Source organism: Frieseomelitta varia, unplaced genomic scaffold (genome assembly GCF_011392965.1).
Source record: "Frieseomelitta varia isolate USP_RPSP 00005682 unplaced genomic scaffold, Fvar_1.2 scaffold_852, whole genome shotgun sequence".
NCBI classification, from domain to species: Eukaryota; Metazoa; Arthropoda; class Insecta; order Hymenoptera; family Apidae; genus Frieseomelitta; species Frieseomelitta varia.
This window is the reverse complement of record NW_025110648.1, coordinates 148-25,441: the sequence shown is the minus strand read 5'-3', so window position 1 is coordinate 25,441 and position 25,294 is coordinate 148. Positions and strand designations below refer to the sequence as shown.

The following is a 25,294-nucleotide window of genomic DNA, read 5'->3' as shown; positions in this document are numbered from 1 at the left end:
AAACCAGTACCCTTGTTTTAAACACTTCTAATCTTTTTTTAACGGCAGTGTCCATTAACAAACATTGCTTCACGCTAGACGACTGACCTTCTCATACCGAGTATTCTCAGTTTCCTGAACTACTTTCCAGCATATGGCGGAGTGAAATATTCTATCTTTGGAGAGAGAGAGAGAGAGAGAGAGAGAGAGATTCAATATGAATTTTGAAAAGCAAATCAGAGATATCCATCGACACTCCCCTGGCTTCATACGCTTCATACGCTGCGAAAAATATGTCAATGTACAAAGAAAAACATGTCGATGTACACATCGATAGCGTATATATACAATCAATTCGAAATGATACTCGTGACATCACGACATTCGTATTCCTTCCCCGTTTGCTTGATCGCAAATAATAATGAATTTTCCAGTAATTCCATGTCCAATATGGCTTCCACTCGCGTGAAACCCGATGACTGTAATTAATAATTTGAACGAACTGTCACGTTAAATCATAAATCATAGACGTTAAATAAACAAAGGGGGGAAAAGGCTGGAAACAACAAAGAGGATTCTTTATTTTATATTATTTTATATTAGTCGGCTATTGACATAGAGTTAACAATCTTGCATGCTTGACAGTTTAAGGCCTTGTAAAGCCTATGAAGCTCCTCCCTTCCAGTGATTAATATCCAGTTGATGATTAATGCACCGTGATGATTAATGCTATGATTACTTATTAATTACTGCCAGGTGAGACAAGGGTGGCAGTATTTAACAGGTGCAGGTCAGCTTCTTTTTCGCAGCTTCGCGTTGCAGCCAGAAAATAATATGTAATAATATGAAACCAGCCTGTAGTAAAAACGATAATTTTTTACTTAAACCTAAGAAAGTTTAGTTGGACGCTGTAATTTAGTTGCAGTTGCCTAGCAGTAGCTAAAAATCATCAGAATAAATGTCAAAGACATTTGTTGTTGAAAGAAGTGCGCTTAGAAGAGCTAGATTAATCAGTAAGGCGTTGCTTTGCCACCATCTATTATCATCAACATTTTCTGATTACGATCACGATTCTCAAATTTTTATTCTGATTTCGAATCTAGTATTAATCTCAAAATTACTCGGAATTGATTACCCAATTAGATAAATTATGCATTTGAGTAATTTGTACTTTTATACCGTTTCACTTTATTTCACTGATGTATAAGAGTTTTTATTATTCATACACCTGTACTTTCATCCAAATGTTTCTTTCAATCATGAAATGTAGCTAATCTCTCGTTAAACTGTATTTACCTGTACGCATACACGTACACATACACATTACGTACCCACGTGCATACAAACTGATATATATTTCTCGGCAATATAATTCTTTCGCGTGTTACGATCAACCATTCTATATCGATATTTTTTCGCAAATATGAAATTCAATTCTGCGTCGGCATGTGTTCTTCTGGATCGTAGTCAGAAAACAAGCGTGTCTGGGAAAGTATATATTTAAAATCGAAGATATGTATATTACTTGGTGATTGACTTCATCGCTTACTTTACAGGCCAGGCATTTTCACAGCCATTGAACAGCCGGGCAAGAATAATGTTCACGAAGGAAGGTCCGGCCACTGAAGACGATAGTTACATGGGTTACTCTGTCACGACCGGAGATTTTATTGGAAACGGTGACAGCGGCACCGCCGTCGGCGTACCTCGTGGCTCCGATCTTCTCGGCAAAGTATGCTCATAGTACACAAAGCATTATAACGCGGTAATTCGAAAAAAAAAAAAAAAAAAAAGAAGAAGTCGCAGCGTCGAAAATTATTTCCTGTTTCTCAGAGAAAGTGACCTATCGAGAAAGATCGTTTGTTTGCCACTTTCTTGAGACAAAGCCTGAATCGAGGAATGATATTGCCTTGATATAACATTTTATTCGCTATTCTTTTCAATCGACTTATATTATTTGATTACATTTATTTTCATATTTTAACATTCAATTGCTGTGTATACATTTATAACGTATATAAAATAAACAAACGAAATTACTACGTTAAGAAATAAATTATGTAACATCTAGTTATGTAGAATGAACAAGTAAAAACAATGGGAGAGAAAAATATTAATGAAAAAATATAAAAATATATATCTGTGTTACTCTGTGTCGGCTATTTCTTTTTAAATTTTATATTTTTGAAATATGTAGTCAGCTCCGATTAAAAATTGATGAAAAATTTCGTTACAGGTTATCCTCTTTACCTCGGACATGACGAATCCTCGTAACATCACAGGAGAGCAAATGGGAGCATACTTCGGTTACGCTGTTGCTTCCGGCGATATCGATGGCGATGGGTTGGACGATCTTCTAGTTGGTGCGCCTATGTACACGATACCAGATAACCCGGAAATGACCATCGAGACCGGAAGAGTGTACGTGATCTATCAAGGCGTTGGGCCTGAGAAATTCCGCAAAGTCGATTCTAGGTATTCTCTCCTCTCATTACTATTGCACTTACAATTGGTAGTATACTCTTTTTTTGACCAAACGTTTGACGACATCACTACGATAACACTGAAAAATTTTAAACGACGTTAGCTTAAAATCATTCCTGTTGTATTACCATTTCTAACTTTTAAAAGCCGAACTGAACAACTCTGCTTCCTTCAACTGCCTTCCTTGTCAATTTTATCATTTGAATGATGAGTGATTGGTATTGAATTTTTTTAAAAAACGAATTATTTACTTCCATATGTTTGTTTATTTATTACAAGAAAGTAACAAATTACGTAAATTTGAAGGAAACTCTTCAAAAGTTGTAACATTCAATCTTTTGTATTTCCTAGTTTATGCTTTCCTAGTTTGTATTTCCTAGTTTATGCTTTCCTAGTTTGTATTTCCTAGTATATTAGTCAATCGATCAATACGACTGATCTGAGCAACTTGTGTTCAATTCTTCTGTTTTATAAAAATTAATTAATTTCATAAGGAGATAATTTATTCTAACTTTAGATATTTTATTTTTAATTTCGTAAAAACTTTCATCAATCAGCCAATTATATCAATCGAAATTATATTAATATCAATTACAAAAATCTAGTTGTTAGTTTGGCCGTAAATTAGTTTACTCGTACTATTTGTTACAAAATTTTTCGTTTTTCCACTCATTGTTCCACTAGTCCACTTAAATTTACCGAACAAAACTATCTCGAGCTACCTGTATCTCGAGCCAATTCCAGCGAAGATCCTAAGAATCAACGCACATGAAACTCGAGCACGCACGAATCGTTGAACTGTCACGATTCGCGATAATTGCTTATCGTTGTCCAGGGACGGAGAAAGTAACCGCGGACGATTCGGCTTGTCACTGGCCTCTCTAGGGGACATCGACCGTGACGGTTATGGCGACTTTGTGGTGGGTGCTCCTTACGCTGGTCCACGTAGTCACGGTGCCGTGTACATCTACCATGGTTCGCCGACCGGCGTTCTCGAAAAATATTCCCAAGTGATCTACGCTGAGAATCTCGACGTACCCGTGGACACGTTTGGATTTTCCGTGGCCGGTGGTCTTGATCTCGATGGAAATCTTTATCCGGATTTAGTAGTGGGGGCCTATGAATCTGGCACCGCTATATTCTACAGATCTAGACCCGTCATCAAGATGGACTCGTACGTTTCCTTTGATTTGGAGTCGAAATTAATCTCCTTGGATGATAGAAATTGCACGTTGTCCGATGGGAATAGAGTTACTTGTCTTCCGTTGAGAGCTTGCTTCAAATATAACGGAGAAGGTGTTTTCTCGAGGCATAATTTCAATATTCAGTATGTTCTTGACGTGAAAAAGACCAAGAGCCCGAGGTTGTTCTTTTTAGAACTCGAGGGGAAGAACACGATGAATCGGACAATCATGGTGGATCGCGACCGGCAATTTTGTCGCACCGTTCAGGTTTGTGCAAACGATTTTACCTCATTCTTACTTCACGAAGAATATTTTTATGATTTAATCCTTGGTCGAAGAGTTTGATCGTTCGATTATGAAAAATTTTTGCTTAAAAATTTCACAATTCTATATCACTGTACTATCCGATATAGTACACGTACTAATCTACAATCTACTAATTACTACAATTACTAACTATGGCTGCAACCGCTGCAACTATGATACACCGTATGAATCATACAGCGAGAAAAGGTATTATGAGCAACGTAAAAATGAAATTACACGTACATTTTCTCTCGCGATTAGCTAAAAAAATTCTATCTGTATCTTGGAAAATCAAATTTACCATTTTCCAAGAATCACTTTCGTCTTTCATAGGTATACGTGACACCAAATATTCGCGACAAGCTTACATCTCTAGACGCCGAAATGCGAATGAGTCTCGACGAAGAACGTTACGAAGACACTCGAACGAGAGATCCTAGAATTCCTTTGCGCCCTATCCTTGGCTCGACAACGTCCAGGAAGGACTCTCTGTCCATCAGGAAAAATTGCGGCTCCGACAATGTGTGCATCCCGGATCTCCAGATGAACGTGACGTCGAACGTGCAGAAGTACCTGCTGGGTTCTGGCAAACGGCTCCAGTTAGACGTACTGGTGCAGAACATGGGAGAGGATGCTTTCGAAGCGACATACAACTTGAAACTACCCGCTGGTATCGATTACATTAAAGTGGAGAAGATCGAGACAATGGGTGTGCCTGTTCAATGTTCGGCGCCCAAGCAATCGAATAACAATACTCTCCGTTGTGATATTGGCAATCCATTGCAGAAACATGGTTTGGTCAAGTTCAAAGTGTTGTTGCAACCAGTCACATCGCACGGAATGAAGCCGATTTATGAATTCGAAATGAATGTAAATACAACCAATCCTGAAAACCCATACACCATCGAGGACAATACGTATATTTTGAGATTGCCAATTTGGATCGAGACCGATCTACGTATAGATGGTGAAAGTAAACCGAAAGATTTGTATTACAATCCGGATAATTATACCAGCGAGATGAATATCACTGCGGAAGCAGAATTTGGACCAGCTATGACTCACAATTATACTATTCGGAACCAGGGACCGTCGGACGTCGTCGAGGCAGAGGCTTTTCTCATTTGGCCTGCTCAGACGTTGGCTGGAAACGAGTTGTTGTACTTATTGGAACAGCCGGAAACATCTGGACCTGTCGTCTGTGAATCTGCCAATGCGAATTATCTTAGTCTGAAGGTACGTTTATTCCAAAATTACTTTACTTTACTACTATCTTCGTCGGCTTACGGTTACGTTGTTGTAATACGTACTTTCCAAGTACGTATATACTTGATATTGTTGTGTCAATTATGTCACATGTTCGTATCGCATGTCATATTGAGAATATTGAGAAATTTCTTGAATATTGAATATTCTATGCAATTTCTCATGTCAAAATAAAAAGAATAATCTGAAATTCAGAAACGAGAAAATTCCAATAGGAAAGAAATATTCTTGTGCTTTTTTTCAATTACAGTTGGATCAACGTAAAAGGCTGTATTCGTATCACTCAGATCCATCAGGAGTGATCTTGAACGAATCCCAATCAGGCAGAACGATTAACGTGCAACGAGGATTCGACACTGGAAACAAACCAGACGTCCTAATTACGACCTACGCTCAAAACAACTCGGAGATCAGCTCTAACGCGGGTGATTTAACCGCTGGCAATAGAGGTGTATTCTTTCATACAGAGTCCGGTGATTACGGAGAGATGACAACCTTGGGCGGTAGTTTCGGCTCTAGTGTCGGTGACACTCTAAATACCAGAGTTCCAGACTCCGAATCTCGTGGAAACTATGGATCACACGCGAACCGTTCTATAACCTTAAACAGTTGGAACGATTGGGACAGAACCAGATTATCTGAAGCTCGATCATTTTCATCAGATAGATTTGGTTCTAATACAAACGAGAGCGATGAAAGATACCAAGAGCAACAGGCGCAACAACGACGTGAAGAGGAGGCTCGATTGGAGCATCAGAGAAAGAAGGAGCAACACATGGCTGCACAGCGACAGCGAGAGGAACAAGAACGACTGTATTATCAGAGAAGGCAGGAAGAAGAACGACGAAGGATGAACGAGGAATTAAAAAGACAGCAGGAAGGGGAACGAAAACGGCAACAAGAAGAAGCGATACGAAGACAACAAGACGAACAACGGAGGAAGCTGGACGAAGAAAAGTACAGGCTCGAGCAAGAGAAACATCATAGAGTTCAAGGTGGTTTGATCACCGGTGATCGAGAGGAGACTGTACGAGGAGGCGAATTTGGATTTCAACTGCGTAATGTCAGTTCTATGCAGGAACTGGAACGACTATTTGGATCCTTATCCAAATCAGCGACTGGTTATGAACTGTATAATAGACAGGGCAGGCATTATGTTCAGTTTATGGGAAGATTCAGAAATTCTGCCGACAGGAGGGAGTATATCGAGTTTCAGGATGGATCTATATTTCCTCTCCAAGACCATTACGGAGGACAGAGCTATGCTTCTGAATCTACAGAGCCTAGAGATATTAGATTCTTGAGGATAGAGGGTGAACTTCTAGTCGATTCGACGGGGAAAGGATTCATCGTACTTAAAGACGGACGCAGATTCCCTTTGCAAGGCTCCTTCACTTATACCGAGGAAAGTACTTACACGTTAGATCCACATAGTTACCTACAGGCAGGTGGAGCCAATGGCGAATATGAAACGAAGGTTTTTGGTGAATCTTGGAACGAGAAATCTAGCCAAGCTAGTGACATAGAAAAGAACTACGAGTCTAGGTATACCAGTACGCACGAGGTGAGAAGAACAGAAGATAGAAGAGCAGCTGGCAGAACTTATGGAAGAGAGAATCGCGAAACTCTCGAAGAAGCAGGTGCATCGAGCAAGATTCCAAATCCCACTGCAGGCTTGAGATTCAAGCGAGAAACCGATATGGTTAACGTTAAGGATTTTGAAAAGTTCGAGAAGCTTCGCAGAATACCAAGAGATCTGGAGAACGATGCACTGACGCCAGAGAATGAATTCAACGGAGAAGATTATGAAAATGATCCGAGAATGCAAGGATCGGTCGATCCTTGCAATACAGCCAAGTGCGTCATGCTCAAATGTATTTTAGGACCATTGAGAAAGGACCAGGAAGTTTGGATCGGAGCTAGATACAGAGTGGACGCAAGAACGCTGAAGAAGGTCGCTCTTCAAGAAAAAGTCAGAGTTTCGACCAAATTGGTGGCTCGAGTCACCAAGCAACCGTTCATAGGCACGCCTGCCGAGCAAGTCATCAAAAGCCATGAAATTAAGACGAATGTCGAACCAAGCATAACACCATCTGTGCCGGATGTTATTCCACTGTGGGTTGTGGTACTGTCCGCCTGCGCTGGGACGATCATCCTGTTGCTGCTTATTTTCTTGCTGCACAAGGTTCGTTTATGCAAATCAAGCGGGTTTACTTAAGACGGTGTACTTGACGATGATATCAGAATTTGTTTGCAATTGAGGTTTCTCTGACTTTTTTCTCTTTCTCTAGAAACATATGTATACTCGTTCTATTCTCGCTGTTTAAAATATTTAATTTGAATTTTAAATCTGAAAACTTTTTATTAGAAGAATCAAAAGATCTTTAAGATTTTCTAGAAGAAAAAGAAAGCAAGTACATCTTTTACAAATTAAAATATTTCTTAATTTTTATTATTATTATTTTTTTTTTTTTACAGTGTGGGTTCTTTAAGAGGAATAGACCGTCCGATGCACCAGAAAGGCAACCATTGAACAGGAATGGTCATTTCCAACACGGTGACGATCACTAAAAAAAAAAAAAGAAAATACAATTCATTTCGAATACCGTCGATACAATGTAAACGAACGAACGAGCGAGGGAGGCTCGTATTTACGCACTGACTGGATCGTAGCTCATTCCAACTATAATACAGTGCCGTGTCGTGCAACGAGATAAATATTACGATTATTGTAATTAACAAAATCACGAGTGCCTTTATCTCCAGGCCAGAATGAGGAAACTGCTCGAGTTTTTCTTCCTTAGATATATACATACATCTAGGTACGAACGGATATGTGATGTAAAAGAGGTTCTGAAGTGATTTTGCGATTATTTTCTACTGCCATCGAATACTCTTTTCAACTCCTGCAGCTCGATTATGCAAGTTTCTAGTCAGGAGATGTTCTTTCTTTCTCTTTTAATTATTATTATTGTTATTATCATCACCATTGTCATTTGTTATCATTATCATCATCATCATTATTGTGACTTTTTTTAAATTACCTGTAACTTACTTAAACCGATGACAACCGACTACAAAATGATCGATCAAAATACGTGACGGTGAGGGCCGAAAACGCAGATATTTCTTGCATGTTAAAAGCGAATATGATTTTTTTATTTTAAAATATTTGCTAGATTTGTAAAAATATTAGTTATATCTTGGAACTTGAACAATTGCAGAATAGTTGGAGTTATAATTAACTATAGAGAAAGATGTTCGGTTCTATATTGTAAATATACTACGGTATAATTATTCAAGCTCTCCTGATGGAATATTCAGAATAATAATTTATTAATTTTATTTTTCGTTAAACGAACGTTTAGCCAATTCAAATGCTTCGCTACACGTCAATAAAAATTTCATTGGTCTTTGATTTCTCTTTTTTTAAAAAAACGAGAAAGAAGATTTTCTCTCGAGAACGAAGATTTTCAATTATTTATTAAAATTTCTATATTATTATATGTATATGTATAATGGAGCGCCATAATGTGAAATTGAAGCTAAGGCTGTATGTTTATAATCTTGTAAATTATTAATTGTATTACTAGAAACTGTTTAGAAAGTAACTACCTAACACAAATTAATAATTGTGTGGAGAGCAAACGAATTCCTGGTTAAACGGAAAAGTAGGAACTGACTTGTGTATATACAGATTTAAGATGTAATATTAAATAAAAAAGATACGTGTATATGTATATATATATATATATATATATATCTTTTTTCAATTAATTAATAATATTAACATTAGGAATGATTTTATTTTTAAATAAGAAAAAAAAATCATTAATCACAAACTACATGAAAATTTAATGTGTTTTTTTAACAAGAACCAATGCTGTGGAATCCTTCTGTCGAAACCAAGTAGCAATAGTGGTGATCTTACATTATGTCAGGGAAGATCTAATCTTTTCTTCTTAAGACATTTTCTATTTCAAACAAATTTGCACGCTGTCTCAAGAGACTTGTCGTAGAATAAGCAGAAAGAAGGAATAAATTTTTCATATGTCGTTTATTAGAAAAATCACAATGACGTAACAGTGATAAACAAAACAAACGATTACTATTAACATCATATTTCCAATGTTATTACTACGACAGCTGTATGTCATTTTTCGTTAGATTTCAATTACACAAGTAAGTTACGTCGTGCACAAACTATAAGAAAATCGTTCCAGATATAAAAAAATATATATGTTTCGATAATCTCGTTTCTTTCAATAGGTTTTGACAATATTTTTCCACACGCTTACTTTCTCTCTCTCTCTCTCTCTCTCTCTCTCTCTCTCTCTCTCTCTCACATACTCTTCTCTTTGCTTTTCATTGTCATTGATAAAATGTATACAAAAATAATCTATGAGTACAATTATTTTGTAAAATATACTACCGCATTTCATTTAATATTATTTTTCTTTGCATTTCTAGAACCTCAAAGTAGAAAAGGATCTTTAGAAAAATTTGTGGTTCTTTCAATGATTGATTTGTTTTTTTGCAAACGAGCGAAAATGACTTCCATAAATTCGTGAGACGAAATGAAATCTACCACGGAGATGAAGTAAATCTTATAAAAATGTGTCTCCATATTTTCTTCCTTTTTTAGCGAGCTGTCGTTGGACAAAACATTACAAACATTACAAAAGTCAATATTTCAAAAAATATATGTATAAAAAAGGAAATCATGAAAAACGACTCGTATAGATACACCTTCTCCAGAATTATTACTAAAAATACTAATTTTCGATTACATACAAGTACTAGCAATCCTTCAGCGATGCAACATACGCACTTCAGGCATATGGCATGATTTCTTTGTTATTTTTGTAAATAATCTTTCAATAATTGTAAGATATTCGTATACCGATTTGAAGTACAAGAAATAAACTTTTTAATGATATAATTTTTCACTCCATTTAAATATCGAAAGTCTGAACTAGTTTTCAAACTTCAATAGTGAAACTAGTCAGTGAAGGGTTAAAATGATTTACCGAGCAAGATAAACTTATATGTATGTGTGTAGATGCTCCATTTAGAATATATCAAGAAATTAAATATATTTGTAAATATGTTCGTTTTAGGCAGTGTGGCATCGGTACTGCTCTTCAAAATGCTAATCTGCTATCGAACAATATGTATGTATACGATTACCATTGAATACATGCCAGACATTTTGCTTTAATACTTTCAAAAAAAAAAAAAAAAAAAATTAATTACACTCAGGAAGGAATTTTGTTTTCTTTAAAACTTTGGCGTGATAATTTATAACAATCTCGATCAAATAGAGCGTAACTAAGAAATGGATAACAGTTGAGTTGAGATCCAACGATCTCACGCGCCAGTGTGTCGTGAGGTAAGAAAATACCAAACACGAATGAGAATGCAGTTGTACCCGTAATCATTAACTCGTAACATCATTACCGCATTTAATCTTGGAATTTTCCTAGTATCTGTGTATGAATAATTGGACTCTTTTTGAACAGGAAAAACGTACGATTCTATCGCTTAAGAATCGACGCCGTGAAAGACGATGTCTTTCGAAGTTTATTCGTCGACTGATCTACGATTATACTTTAAAATCATCGTCTAAACTTCATTGTCGTTGCGCGTAATTAAATCATGCATTTCTTCCTGAGAGTCATCCTCATATCAGCTGTCCGGAACCTGAAAAAAAAAGTCAAATCAATCAAAATATCGATACACAATGAATATTTTAAATAATCCACTATCCTTACTTTCCATTGTAATTGGTTGCCAATATTGTAAAGCTCCTTTAGTGATTCGGCCAGCTTACCAGAACTCTCTAACTCTTTGTATTTACGATACAACTCGAGAGCAGCTCTGGCATCTTCTGCAGAATCATGTGTTTCCGACTGAATTTTTTTACCCAAAAAATGCCACGTAAGAAAACGCAACGATACCATACGATGATGGGGTAAATGAAACAACAATACTGTATCTACTATCTGTTCCGGTGGAACGACTAAATTTATCACTCTGTGCGAACATGAAGAAAAATGTAAACGTGTAAAATTAATATAATAAAGGAAAACTAGAGTAATTACCTAAAGTCATTTTTCAGTCCATGACCAACAAACATGATTCCATTATCAACGAGGAATCGTAGTTTTTGGTACGTTGACTTTAAAGTGGTCAAATGTTTGCTACTAAAGTTTGCGTCCAAATCACCTGGCTGAATGCCACTGAATTTTGTCAAATAATCCACTACCTGTTCTTGAGTGCTTATATAATCATCAATGAAGGGAGTTCCCTCCAAAGGACCTTGGCTGTTTAGGAAATTATAAAATTATATTAACTATACCAATATGAACAGAACGAGAATAACTAAAACCAACGGAACAAATGAAAATGAAAATTATACACACCCACGTATACAAGTTATACGTGCAACTGACATATGACTTGGTTTTATGGTGGACATTTTTCCATCGCTTCGAAGCTCGGACTCTTCCTGATTCAACGTTACAAATTCTGCATCAATTCCAACTAGTTCACCTACAAAAATAATTTTATCAATTGTCAATATTATTTGCATCTAAATAATGTTTCTATTTTTTTTTTTGTTTTATTATGTTCGATTGAAACCTTTTTTAGGCATTTCGTCGGACGTTAATGGAGTAAATGTGATACCCCTCGTCCCCCCACTGCGAGCAATGCACTTATCTTCGCCAAATACGTCATAGGTAAGCGGACTGACAAACGGTAATGGTTCGGGTGCAGGCACAGCCGTGTAATGAAGGACACACGGAACCTTCCAATCAAGATTGAACCATACCGCTTCTTGCGGCGTTACTGCGGATATACTAAACGAAATAAAAGTATTTTCATTGCAACTTGAAACACAATTAGAGAAAATAAAATTGCAATTTAGAAGATTTGTACGTATAGGAAAATTTTAAAAATTCTCTACATGTATATAAAACCACTGATACGATTTTTCATCGAGTATTTTACAATTTCTCACAATATAGAAAATGAATTATATTTACGTACCAAAAATCGTTAAAAATGTACCACTGCGATACCGCACTACCAGCCGATCGTTCATGAAAATTTGGTCCAACTCGCAGCAAGGCAACAATATTCCTCCTATCTTCATTAGTCTTATCATCGATATAACAAACAACAGCACTAAGACTATATTGAACTTTATCCAAATTCTCATCAGTTTTGTTTTCGTCCTTCTCATCGTTATCTGGTTTTGCGTTAATATGATTTTCAGCTACGTTCTCTCCTTCTCCAGTAATCTCAGAATCATGTATCTTGTCAGCCTTCTGACCGTTTTCTACTAGGATCTCGTTGGTCGACTTATTATTTTCGTTAGAATCGTTCTTTGGAACACTTATCTTCTCCACGAACAACTCACAGCTACTATTCAAGGAGATCTCTATATTGTGTGGAATCCATGAATGAGAATAATACAAGTGACTAGGTGGTGTTGCGACCGGTGTCGAAGTCGCTGTCGGTGGAGTAACTGGTGACGTTGATATATTTTCTAGCAAAAAAATTCAAGTAAGAAAGACTTTAAAATAACTAGTTAACCATGAGAATTCTGAGAAATTCTACAATAAATCGCAATACCTGGATCTCTACCAATGTGTCTGAATCTACAGCCAATTCGAGTACAATTGTTACCGTACCGACATGGTTTCACGGTAATGGGAATAGGACTCGAAGACGGACTACTCTCCTTGCCACTTAATACTTTTTGAACGACTATATCCATTTGTGCTTGCCAGAACACTTTATCCTACAAGTACAATAATTGTAATTTTAAAATGTTAAAAATCATCCCGACTCTTGTGATATTATATTTATAGTCTAAAAGGTGATCGTGAAAGAATTCTGACGAAGTATTAGTTATTAAACTATTTAATTTATAGAAAGCAGTTGTATACATAATGAAATATTAAAAGAGCCAGAATTTTAATTGCAAAAATAATTTTTTACAATTAAAATTACATTAGTAAAAAATATTTCAATAATATCTGCAACTGCTTTCAGTTGTAACTGGCGGATTTTCGAAATTATATAAGTTATTTTTGAAACACGAATAAGATTGTTGTGTTCGATGTACATACCTGCTGTGTATCTAAACCACAGTTCAGAGCCAATATTTGAGGTAGTTTAGTCAATTGCCGAGATTGGAGAGTGGGTGTAAATTTCTGACAATTGTCACACCATGCAGGTGTAATTTTCTCGGGTTTTAAACTGCGGGCAAGAACACTTGTAAATGGAACCTCCTCTGCTACAAAGGATAAAAATTCATTCGTTTTGCGTAACGATAATCTAACGAACACATTCAACACGCATATAGTTTAAATAATGTCTTACAAGGATGTGTTAATTCCGGATAAACTAAGTTACACAGCAACATGATGGAATGTTTCATAGCTTCTTGCCCACATTTGAGACAGCGGTGTATGTGCATTTGTTCAGATCCAAATAAACGACTGATCTCTGTCTCTTCGTCTCGTACTTCATTCTCTTCGATAGATTTCTTGCTGTTTTTATCTATTTGTAATAAATGTTCGTCTAAGTTTTTTCAATTTTCTTTTTGGCAGATTTAAGATAAAGTATGTTTTCTAATATCTATAACGTATGTTAATATAAAGTATGTTCAAGATAAAACATGTAACGAAAATTTATAAAAAAAGAAAAACATTCGAATCTTAAGTATAAATTTATTTCATGAGTATTTATATATTTAGTGAACAAAAACATATTTCAGAAGATTTATTTTATTTATTTATTTTTATCGGCAATCCATTGTTATCATTCTTTTGTTTTTTAAAACGGTATAGCTATTTAAAATACTCTGTGATGATTTATTTTTGAAACTATGACATAAAAAGTCGAGTGAATTTATAGAAAATCAAAGCAATGCCAATACGGATGGAATTTTTGTAACTAAGCCATGCATTTGCGGAAAATAAAACTGAAATAACACGTTTCAACAAAGAGCTAAGAAAGTTTCCTCGTAAACCTAGTACAATAAAAAAGAAAACCATTAACTGACAATCTTTGTATCCTAAGAATACGTATGTAAACGTACTCATAATTCTTATGTAAAAATAAACAAAAGTAAATATTTCAAAAGGCGTAGGATTGGCTACTTTCTTTATATTCTTTGGATATTGTCGCCATGGTAATCTAGTACATGCAACAAATAATCACATACAAAATGAAAAATAAACACAAAAAGTGCCCAATAAAAAGGTTACACATAAATTGTGTTTACCTTTCGATGTGATCCACATATATTTACCATCCTCCTCTTGCTTTCTCCTTTTTTTCCTTTCTTCTGCATGGCTTCTGTACCGAGAGCCAATGTCTTGTAAAATACTAGGAAAATCCTGCTCATTATAAACGAACGGTGGACATTTGGGCCCTGATTTAAGCCTAGCAGCTTCCTCTTCCTCTTGTTGACGTTTCCTTGTTTCCAAAATTTCATAGTGAATCTGGTGTAATATAAATCTATTCCAACTCTGAAATTCAATAGTATTAATACCATAGCTGACAATTGTTCGGCAATTTTTTTCTGTCAAAAATCTACTTGCGTGAAATTGCAACTTTTGATTTAAGATAATCGGAAGGGAAGTTTAAGGAATTAAGTAATAAGTTTACTTAATTTGCGATTACGAGAGAGAATTTAAAAATAATATCGTTACTATATATTAAATAAATTTTTCTAGTCACAAATCAATATATCATATCTTTATTAAAATTCGATTGTAATGAATTAAAAAAGTACATCGCGGATGGGAGTGAAACAACTCCAATTCAGTCATCTAACATACGTATTTATCTTTCGTCACTGAAATTATTTATTGAGAATAAGATTTCTTACATCCATTCTTCATCAATAAATTTCGTTACCTTTACAAGTTTTGTTGCTCTTCAAACACAAAACACAGTTTTGAGCTGTGATACTCCGTAAACTTTGCGCGACATTTCATCCTCTATGATAAAAGTTGTTATATTCAAACACGTAATTCGTGTTTTGCATTTAGAAACGCACCTGTATCAATCGTATTAAATTCGTTTTTCTCTTGGCTTCCGGATGGAGATCACTAAGTATAAGTCCCAAGGCTGCTGCTTCGGGAACCGTTCGGAAAGCTCGAAGAAAATTGGCTGCCTGGCAAGGCAATCCTCGAGATGTATCTAACATATGAAACAAGAATCCTAGTTCGCAGGACAGGCAGAATTCTCTTTGACAGGAATGAGAGAGCAATGCTATTCTCACAGGTTCGCAATAATAAAGTAACTGGAAAATACGTGATAGGTATTAATATATCTGATTAAGCGAGCTTGTTTTCCTGAAAGAAGAATATGACTTTTCTGTTATTCATCGTGTTGTCTGAATTGCACTTACCTGCAGCATAGCGTTACAATAACTGTTGGGAAGAGTGGCTTCGAGACCGCAGAAGTTGGTGCGATTATACTGATCAAAATCAAACTCATCGTAACCGAGACGTGAGTATTTCACCTCGATTTTACGATAACGTTTAGGTATGGCCACAAAGGTGCCGTCGTCTGTTTTAGACCGTGAGTCTCCCGCGAAAAGCTTCGCAACTACTCCCCGTCGTTTTTCCAAATTGTAAGGTATCTGCAAAAGAGGTATTATTTATTTTTCTTCAATCAAACGTCGAATGTCTTATTTTTTTTCTTTTTTCTTCTTGTTCTTTGGGATCAGTTTATCAACGCGAATTATACGAGGGTGAGTGTTTCCGCTATACAATGGATATTACGACTAAGATCACGATATACTGTATGAACGCGATTTGGATCGTGAAAAAATAAATAATACCTATTTAATACGCGTGGGGCCGAGCCAATAACTTAGGCTTACGTGTATGTCTTACAACCTTTATTTCACTCAAATACAACACTTTGATTATTACATTCTTGAAGAAATATATTCTACACAGGCACTAGATATACTAAAATTATTCATTATTTTGCACAAATACTCATTAAACGAGAATAACCACTCGAACGAAATGGGATCAATTATAAACGCATTATACTTTAATGCGAAATCAAAAATAGTAGCTGGTGTTAATTTTGCAAGACTTTGACATTTCAAACAACGATATGATTCTCTAAATTAAAAATCGCAATGCTCGGATTGTATGAGAATAAATATAAATGCACATTCTCTAAGAAATTAATTTAAATACATTTTAAATTCAAGTTGGGATTTTTAATCTTTTAAATGTTCGCAACTCGATATTTCTCAACGAAGTTTCTAACACACAAATTACGTACGATATAGTTGTTGTTGTTCTTCTTCTTTTTATTCCTAATTGCTTGTTTCGAAAATAGATCAAAACTCAAATTAAGGCCAGAGCTATAAAGAACGTGTTTTAATTAATTTTTCAAAATATATCACAACGAATTATGCAGTGCAACATGTATGTACAAGTTGTATGAAAATTATTTATCACAATCAACACAGTGTGATTTTACACGTTTCAATCTGTAGAGATTTGTAAAAAAAAATTACTGCAAAATTAATTTTGGCTTTAAATTATTTCACGATCAAATTTCTTTTATCTCATCGTATTCTACTTGCCACAAGAAACGAAACTGCAAAAGAAAACATGAAGTCGCAACTCAACCGTTGTTCTTTTCAAAAAAACAATGTTGAAGAAAAAAAGAATGTTGATTTTGCCGTAATCCTTCTTAACAAATCTTCATCAATTCAAAAAAATGTAGAATCACGTGTGATGTTCGTATGCACAAATAAATAATTGTTCATCACACTCTGTACATCGTTTTGAAACACATTCGTCGTAATTTGTAGTTTGGCCCATTGCCTTGATAAAAAGATCAGTAGAAAAGTTATTGCTGCTTTTCAAAGAATCAAGATGATGAATCGAGATGCAATCATTGCTCAATAATAAACATTTTCGTACAACCATTAAGGTGCTACGTGAAAATAAAAGTCAATGTTTTCCAGCCTTACAAAAATATTCAAACAAACTTGTTTTCAAAAATTTGGAATTCAGTTCAAAACGGAGTTACTAACGTTTATATTGCATAATAAAAACCTAGAATAACATACTAGTTTAAGGTAATTACATTTATCGTATAATATTTTTAATCAAAAATATTTTCAAGTTTATAAATATAACAGCATTATTATAATTGGAAAATATATTAACTAAAATTAAGGGGAAAAAAGCACTTGAATATTTTATCGATACACGTGTTCAATATCCTATTTAGGTCTTTTTCTCTCATATATATTATCATCAATTTCTATTATCATTTATATCATCGTCGGAAGAAATTATTAGAATACTGTAGACTAGCTTATGAAAATATATCACGATCTTTTAATGTTTAATGGATATTTATCACGAAATATTATCAGTCTTAAATCACATTGTATCATTTTGGTTTCTCTAAAAGATTAAAAGCTTCGAACGAATGGAGCTCAAATTTTTACGATATATCGATTCCGATTGAATATCAATGTGTGTTCCGATTGATTGTATATCAATTTATACCATTGAAGTTACAATTCTCAATCAAGATTTAAAATATATACAATGTAATTAATATTCAATTTATAAGAAAATATGTGCGCCAATACGTACAATTATAATCATTCAAAATATGTATATTGTAAACAAACTCAAAATCAATTTAAACTATATTAAAGATAAATTAAAGATAATGGAAATTATTTACAACGTTCGGCAGCGATAATTCGTTCTGTTTTACCATCTCAACTAGTATAACTAGCAATAAGAAAGTAAAACATCAAAACTAACATAATTGTACACTCTTAAACAGGAATCATCGGTGGGTGAGTGGAAAACAGGAAATTCGGATTTTTAGGAGAGCTTTAGAAAAGTTGGGGAAGAATATTGTAGAAGAGTAGGAGAATATTGTTTCCTCACTTGATTTCTGCGAAATGCCTGAGGATTTGGGGCATAACCTATAGTTCCTTGCATCTTCATTGTACGCAATATTTCAGGATCAATCGTTGGTGTTTTCCTGTAAAGACAAAACGAATTTGAAGTTATGATTTTCTATTGAAATTCTTATTACCTACCTATAAACTTTTTTTAAATATTCCTCTGGCCAATCGCTCAACAATGGATGGCCAGTATAAACAACTGGTATTGTACTTAATGGCGTGACATCATCATCAAACGATATAGATTGAATTGAATCAACTGGATCAGCAAATTCAGTTGGCCTGGATGAACGATAGTAGAACAATTCTTTTTATATTTTATTACTTTAAATAACTGAAATTCTTCCATTTAGCTTAATTCACCAACCGAGAGAATGTATTAAATTGTGGCTCAGGTGTATTTGTGGACATAAGATGTATAGAACCTGCCGAATCTCCAAAGCACAGACATTGAGATGTAGAAGATACATCGAACGATAATATCATTGCACCGCCAGTTGCAACCTGCCAATGCAAGGAAACTTGTAATTACACATCATGTAATTGAGGATCATTTTTCTTCCAAATATTATTTATATTTACCTGATACAAGCATGTCACGGCTGGCTGTACATTAGCATAGATAGTATCAAGAAGTTGCATTTGTCCCAATGGTGCTACAACAGCTAAACGACTGGAATAGCTGGGTAGAAATTTCAATAAGAGAGGATATACCAAGGTTGTAACAGGGCTTAATGCTCTCATTTGTCTTAAGTCATATGCCATTAAGAATCGATCTACTGATAAACCCTGACGACTAAATGCCCAGAAATTAAAACTTTAATAATTGCAGCAGTGTTTTTAATGATTTATTAATGATGATGTTTTATATCTTACCTGTTACTAAAACCACAGGTAACAAGATAATTTCCTTGAACATCAAAGTCACTGAGAGAACCACTATGGGTATCAAAAGTGTGCTCTATCGATAACGTATTTGGATCTCTGAGATCAATTCTTCCGGCAGGATTGCCACAGCATATAAGTCTGCTATGCTGCCTTAAAATTGCACAACCATTTTCACCTACGTGTACCTATACAAACACAATGGTACAAATACATACCTGTATAATACATGTCTGTGATATTTCATTAATATTCATAGAAACTCACTAATCCGGTCTCTTTTCCTCTAGTCAGATTAAAATCAATTATTTTTTCCTGATGACCTCCCATAAGTAACCTTGTTGGTGAAATTTGCAACATACATTGCATATCTATCATATTCGATGACCTAAAATTATTTATTTCTACATAAAATGTTCATAACTGTCAAAACAAATACTACAAAATTAACATACATGTGTGTGAATATTGGTATACCACGTCTCAACTGACATCTCAGTAAGCTCTGTGTTAAGATTAAAATTCCTTCATCCAACGGATGAATATGTCTGACTTCTTGAGTGGCATGAACTTGGAACGAGGTATACTTTTGCAAACCTGACCCATAATAAGATGTTACATGACCCTATGAAGCATTGTTATTAGTCAATGCATTTTCAATAAATATTTGAAATGTTACTTCATCAATCTCTTTCGATAGCCAGATAACTTCCACAAATATATTTTATTAGATATCATTGAAGCAACATAATTACTCAAATTATATAAGAAAATGATAAAAGTAGAAAAATGTATAATCTATCAGATTAAACGACAACTCTTATAATACCCCTTGATTCCCCATCCACATAAGTTCTTCAATATTGTCAAAAGCGACAGTGGAAACTCCAAATCTATCGCCTCCATCAGCGAGTAAAGTACGAGTTTCATGAAACTCGGCTCCAGCAAAATCTTCTCCAAATTGCTCTGCTGCAGGTACATATTCGTCGTTGGACAAAACATAATTTGATTCTTCCCCTGTAACGAAAAATAAGAAAAAACGTTGACAATGGAAATTCTTGATGTTGCTTCAATATCAATCTAATCATCAAACATAACTTTTAGTTTCAACAATGAATACAGATTACTGATTATCGACGTCAATTAATCTTGTAACATCTCTGTACGACGAACGAGATGAAATTTCACAGTTGAAAACAACAACGACACAGTTGGTTTAGACCACGTACCTAACCCGTGAATTTTTCCGAGTCGAACAGCTGATCGAAACTAATCACACTTTGAGAAGAGCGGAGCGAAAAAGAATATTTAATAACAAGGTCATTCACATGGCAGACAAAATTAACGAGATAAAAGATATTGCGCGATATTAACGGCTAATAGAAAACTAAATCGTGCATCGTGGTTTAAATAACAAATGTCACAAAAAGAAGATTTCGCGCCTTTCTGAATTTTCGAATCTTGAGTCGAAAAAATCGCATTTCGATACAACTGAATGCATTTTGCCGCCTTTGAAAGAAAAAAGACTGTTAAAATGATATATAAGAGAAACTTACAAAGGAGTTCTTGCTCGTCGCCACCGCTATCGGCCGAGGCTTCTACGGACGGGTCGTAATGACCTAAAACTGGATAGTCCATAATATTCCTGTTCTCAGGCCGCAAATTTTTGAAACATGGAATTGCCGTTGGTACGAAGATAGCCGTGGAATCGTTACCTCAATGATCGTTCTCTTTTCATAGCACAATTTCCGACACGCATACGTATGCACTCCAGTCGCCTTGGTAACTATGCAACAAGCGAAACATTTGCTCACGAATATTTACAGTTTCCTCATCATTGGACGATCCAAATTAACGAAAATTATGGTTAACACAACACTTTTTGCACTCGTTTCTCACAAAACGCGAACCAACCCGTTTATCAAAGTACATTTAATTCATCATTCCACTTTTCTGCGCATTTCACCTATGTAAAGCTATATCACGGTGGCGACACCTGCTGCTTCGCGCGTCAAACAGTAATACCAACGACAAGGACGTAAAAATCACTAGACTACTTTGTAGACAAGGAGTACAATAGCGTGTTATTATTAAAAATTCGACTCTGTGTTTAAACGTAATGAGATTCAACGAACCTATATTAAATTGAAGAAAATGTATAAACAGTACATTTTCTCAAATTATTTAAAATTCTAATTTAAAATACCGATTGAAACGGCGAAATTATTTGAAGTAACGGTAACGATTTAACGTGTATATTCAAAAAAAGTAATTCGTTTAATTTTGTCCGATTTTATCTTTGTACGATCCAGCTTTAGATCAATAATGTATTAAACGTTTATTACCGATAGTTCAATATGGAAACGTTTACCTTCGTTACCATAAATCTGCTTCGATCGAGGTTTAAGAAACAGAAAATTCAAGGTTTAAAATACGAATATAAACTCCAAATATATATAAAAAAAAAAATATTTAAATTCAAGTATTATTTCGAAACGTAACGATACAATCTATCAGTGACAAACAATCAAATGAGAGATGAACGAAATAATTGAAAAAAATATTCGAGGTACTACTAAATTACATCAGGATACGACTACACGCTACGTCAGGATACGATTGAAAAATACATTAAACACATTAAACACAGGATAATAAAATAATCAGCGTATCTTTCGTTGAATTTAGTTTATTATTTTCAGTCAAGATATCGTTCAAAACGTCCGTTTTCTCGTACGCAAAGTTGTAATTTTTTAATTAGGTTTTGCGTCACGTTCCCTTCCTGCGTGTCACAGTTTTTTATTTCTCCGAACGTTACGAAATTCGATGTTTCAACTTCTTTTTACATTTTCACAGAGACAAAAGACCAAGGGTGTTGGGTCTGGTGATCTCGCAGGCCAAGCCACCGTTTCCCCACGTCTGATTCAACAATAACATCCGAACCCAATATGCACCATAAAACATCCTGTATATCGTTATCATTATCTTTTTTTTTCTTTTTTGGTGCGTGTTTTCAATTGTTAATTGATTTGATTTGAGAAATTTATTCACAAATGGATGTTAATATCGTTTTATGCTTACGCGTCACCGTAAGTTCGTATTCATTTTTTCCTTTTCTTATTTTCCATTTTAGCACTGAAATAATAATTTATATTTTGGTTATTTTTGTATTTATATTTAATTTGAATTAAAAATATGGAAAAATGCAAATTTAATAAATTTATAAAATTTTTATTTTTCTTACTATTTGTATCAAATCATTTAACGTACATGTATACAACTCAACTTGTTATCTTCACACATAGTTAATAAATGGGAAATAATTATGGACAATCAATATTGGAAACTTACTAGGAAAAAATGTGCCTGTGAATAGTGTCTCCCTCGTACGGGAATTATATCGTCACGTGAAATTATTTTCTGGCGGGATATTTGAAAATATTATTAATTTATTTGAAATTATTATTTAATTTATCAAGATACACAAACATTTATACGCAATATTGTATTGTAAAATAAAATATTCCTGCAAAATAAAAAAGAGAGAAAATCTTCCAGTCGATAATAAATGTTCCCTGTCGGTAACGTGAAAAAAAGAAAAAACGAAGCAAAAAGAGTGTAACGCAAAGAGAAATAATGCGAAAAAGACTTAACGCAGGAAGAAATAACGCAAAAAAGAATGAAAAAATTTCTTTCAGTCGATAACGAAAAATCAATGTTCCCGGTCGGTAACGAAAAAAATTCTTTTTTCTAGAAAATTACTAACAATAAAAAACAATATTTCGCTGGTGCTAAGATATATTCATAAGTGAAAGAAAAAAATTATACGCACCAATCTTTTTTATATAATTGGAGACTTTCAGAGAGAGCCTTCGTTTGTTGATAAATTTTTTAATAAATAATATACATTCGTATGAAATTTTGGATGAACAGAGGAGAATGCTAAAAGAGAGAATGGAATTGGTAGATGAATTATTAATTTCAGACGGGGGGCAAAAACTGGATTTTAAATTTAGAATACAACAAAATATAATAATTCTGTTGAAAATGTAGTAACATATTATAGTAATATATTATAGCAGTAATATAAATTTACAGTAATACTAACGTTTCATAAGAAAACAACAAACTACTTTTAGATTACAGCTAATAAGTATCATCGACAATGTATTAATGTAACGTTTCTGAATGTATTTCGAATAAAATTCTTACACTCTTACATTCTTTCTCTTTTTTCTTCAAATAAAATAATTTTGGTACATTAGTTTTTATAATTTATCGAGATAGACAAACATTTATACGCAGTATAGTCTATAAAATAAAATATTCCTGCATTATTATGTATTTAGTTATCGTTTACTAAAAGTCAGCATGCAAAGCTTGCAAGTGTCATGACATTTTGAATTCAAACTGGCACTGCATCCTCCGAATCGACGTATACAAAGAAAATCGCAGCATTTGACATTTTCACTGCAGTTAGAATCCTGTAGAAGTAACAAATAAAAAGATATAATAATATAACAACAACAATATATATGTATGTATTCACGTGCATGTACCTGAATAAATTTCGCTATGTAGCCCTGTCCTGTGCGAGCTGCGTAAAAAGAATAGTTTTTTTCACATTGAGCATACGCTGAATGAAAAACATGAGTTTTTATTATTGTATTATTTTTATTTATATTTATATATCTTTATATATTATATATTATATATTATATATTTTTTATATTTTATCTATCTCGATTTATGTGCGAAATCATAATACATAAATACGAACCATATTTTTTTGAGTTGTCGTTGAGAGCAGGTTTGCCAGCGTCAGTTCAATACCGTCACGTTGCAGGAAACGGTCCGCAAACAGATTCGTCACAGCCGATTGTAACTGTACATTCAGAAGCAGCTTTGAATATACATTCCAGACATACTCTAGATACTGTTACCGGTTCCTGTCCTGTTGACGCTCATTGTCCTGTTACTTTTATCAAGGAAAAAAAGAAAAAGATAATTATTCAAAGTTTTAAATACACAATTGACATAACTAAGAGTATTTAACACATGAAACTAATAAAATATTCAGTGTTGAACACATCTTATTAATAAAACATTTCTCTTACTTACCGCATGAATCATATCCATAAGTATTGGCTCCTGTTTCAATCTTGTAAATAAAGACTCTAATTGAAATTTAATTCTTTGGCTTGGGGGATTTATCTAAAAATTTTGATACATAGCTTGTAATTTTTACATCATATTTTGTGTAAGAAATTCGCATACTAAATTTTGTCAAGTATATGTTTGAAAGTAATTTACCCATAGTTACTGCTATTTATAAAATTCAAAGTTTTAAATATCATCAACATTTTCTTCTTGTTGCTATGATTTAAATGATTTAATGTACAAAGAATCATTAATAGGTTATGTGGAAGATACTTGCGAACCTATTTCCGTTAGAATAATTACTTTTTAGTAAAAGCGACTATTGTCAAGGAGCTTTGCGACACTTGCATCAACATTTTTTTCTCACTGTTCGTACCAAATCGTTTAACGTATGTGTATATAACGACAACTTGACATTTTGACAGTTTATGAATGGGAAATAATTATGAACAATCAATAGTGGAAACTTACTAGTAAAAAATGTGCCTGTGAATAGTGTCTCCCTCATACGGGAATTATATCGTCACGGCAAATTATTTTCTGGCGGCATATTTGAAAATATTATTAAATTATTTGAAATTATTATTTAATTTGTCAAGATACACAAACATTTATACGGAATATTGTATTGTAAAATAAAATATTCCTGCAAAATTAAAAAAAAGAAATCTCCCAGTCGATAACGAGAAATCACTGTTACTGACTGGTAACGAGAAAAAAATTAAAAATACAGCAAAAGTAGAGTAACGTTGAGAGAAATAACACGAAAAAGAAACACAAAACACGAAAAAGCAACAGAAAATCACAAAAAAAGTATCTCCCAGTCGATAACGAGAAATTTACCGGTGGGTAACGAGAAAAAAATTAAAAATAAAGCAAAAAGAGTGTAACGCAAAGAAAAATGATGCGAATAAGACATAACGCAGGAAGAAATAACACAAAATAAAAGAAAGAAAAAATATTTTTCGGTCGATAACGAAAAATCAATGTTCCCGGTCGGTAACGAAAAAAATTCTTTTTTCTAGAAAATTACTAA

General features: G+C 34.1%; 2 protein-coding genes and 1 long non-coding RNA gene across 10 annotated transcripts in view; 1 reads left to right on the top strand and 2 right to left on the bottom strand.

The window, feature by feature from the left end:
• The window catches only part of LOC122536593 (integrin alpha-PS2-like), a 57,042-nt gene extending 48,028 nt beyond the window's left edge, over window positions 1-9,014 (top strand). For both annotated transcript variants that reach the window (XM_043669065.1, XM_043669064.1), the window contains 6 exons: window positions 1,536-1,711; window positions 2,216-2,454; window positions 3,299-3,914; window positions 4,287-5,189; window positions 5,470-7,404; window positions 7,698-9,014. In XM_043669065.1, the coding sequence (XP_043525000.1) occupies window positions 1,536-1,711; window positions 2,216-2,454; window positions 3,299-3,914; window positions 4,287-5,189; window positions 5,470-7,404; window positions 7,698-7,790 (3,962 nt within the window). In that variant the 3' untranslated portion in view covers window positions 7,791-9,014. The remainder of the gene's footprint in view (window positions 1-1,535; window positions 1,712-2,215; window positions 2,455-3,298; window positions 3,915-4,286; window positions 5,190-5,469; window positions 7,405-7,697) is intronic.
• A 572-nt stretch (window positions 9,015-9,586) lies between these two features.
• LOC122536594 (PAN2-PAN3 deadenylation complex catalytic subunit PAN2) lies at window positions 9,587-21,101 on the bottom strand. Of its 5 annotated transcripts, XM_043669068.1 has the most exons (21): window positions 20,655-21,100; window positions 19,928-20,115; window positions 19,554-19,723; window positions 19,366-19,486; window positions 19,090-19,286; window positions 18,796-19,009; window positions 18,581-18,717; window positions 18,349-18,495; window positions 18,194-18,290; window positions 15,655-15,888; window positions 15,301-15,546; window positions 14,521-14,767; window positions 13,614-13,793; window positions 13,361-13,527; window positions 12,861-13,029; window positions 12,273-12,774; window positions 11,865-12,082; window positions 11,645-11,774; window positions 11,324-11,545; window positions 10,994-11,255; window positions 9,588-10,922 (listed from the first exon to the last, which is right to left on the bottom strand). In XM_043669068.1, the coding sequence occupies exons 1-21, from the start codon at window positions 20,734-20,736 to the stop codon at window positions 10,908-10,910; spliced, it is 3,945 nt and encodes a 1,314-aa protein (XP_043525003.1). In that variant the 5' UTR covers window positions 20,737-21,100; the 3' UTR covers window positions 9,588-10,907. The 5 variants fall into 5 exon arrangements, with proteins under 5 accessions (XP_043525001.1, XP_043525002.1, XP_043525003.1 ...); XM_043669066.1 differs by having other exon boundaries at window positions 9,587-11,255; window positions 20,655-21,101; XM_043669067.1 differs by having other exon boundaries at window positions 9,587-11,255; window positions 14,548-14,767; window positions 20,655-21,101.
• A 670-nt stretch (window positions 21,102-21,771) lies between these two features.
• On the bottom strand, window positions 21,772-24,731 carry LOC122536599. 3 transcript variants are annotated; one of them, XR_006308432.1, is made up of 7 exons: window positions 24,562-24,721; window positions 24,220-24,312; window positions 23,879-24,076; window positions 23,658-23,734; window positions 22,931-23,582; window positions 22,343-22,518; window positions 21,772-22,233 (listed from the first exon to the last, which is right to left on the bottom strand). It is a non-coding gene; the product is annotated as an uncharacterized LOC122536599 (long non-coding RNA). The 3 variants fall into 3 exon arrangements; XR_006308434.1 differs by lacking the exon at window positions 24,562-24,721 and adding an exon at window positions 24,412-24,450; XR_006308433.1 differs by lacking the exon at window positions 24,220-24,312 and having other exon boundaries at window positions 23,879-24,070; window positions 24,532-24,731.
• Window positions 24,732-25,294: the final 563 nt, after the last annotated feature.

Excerpts from the sequence above, each read along its gene's own strand:
- LOC122536594 (XM_043669066.1), bottom strand. The coding sequence starts at position 20,736 with ATGGACTATCCAGTTTTAGGTCATTACGACCCGTCCGTAGAAGCCTCG. Across the intron at positions 13,794-14,520 it reads TATGTGGATCACATCGAAAG|ATAAAAACAGCAAGAAATCT; the intron begins GTAAACACAATT and ends TATTACAAATAG. Across the intron at positions 13,030-13,360 it reads GTGGTTTAGATACACAGCAG|GATAAAGTGTTCTGGCAAGC; the intron begins GTATGTACATCG and ends TTGTACTTGTAG.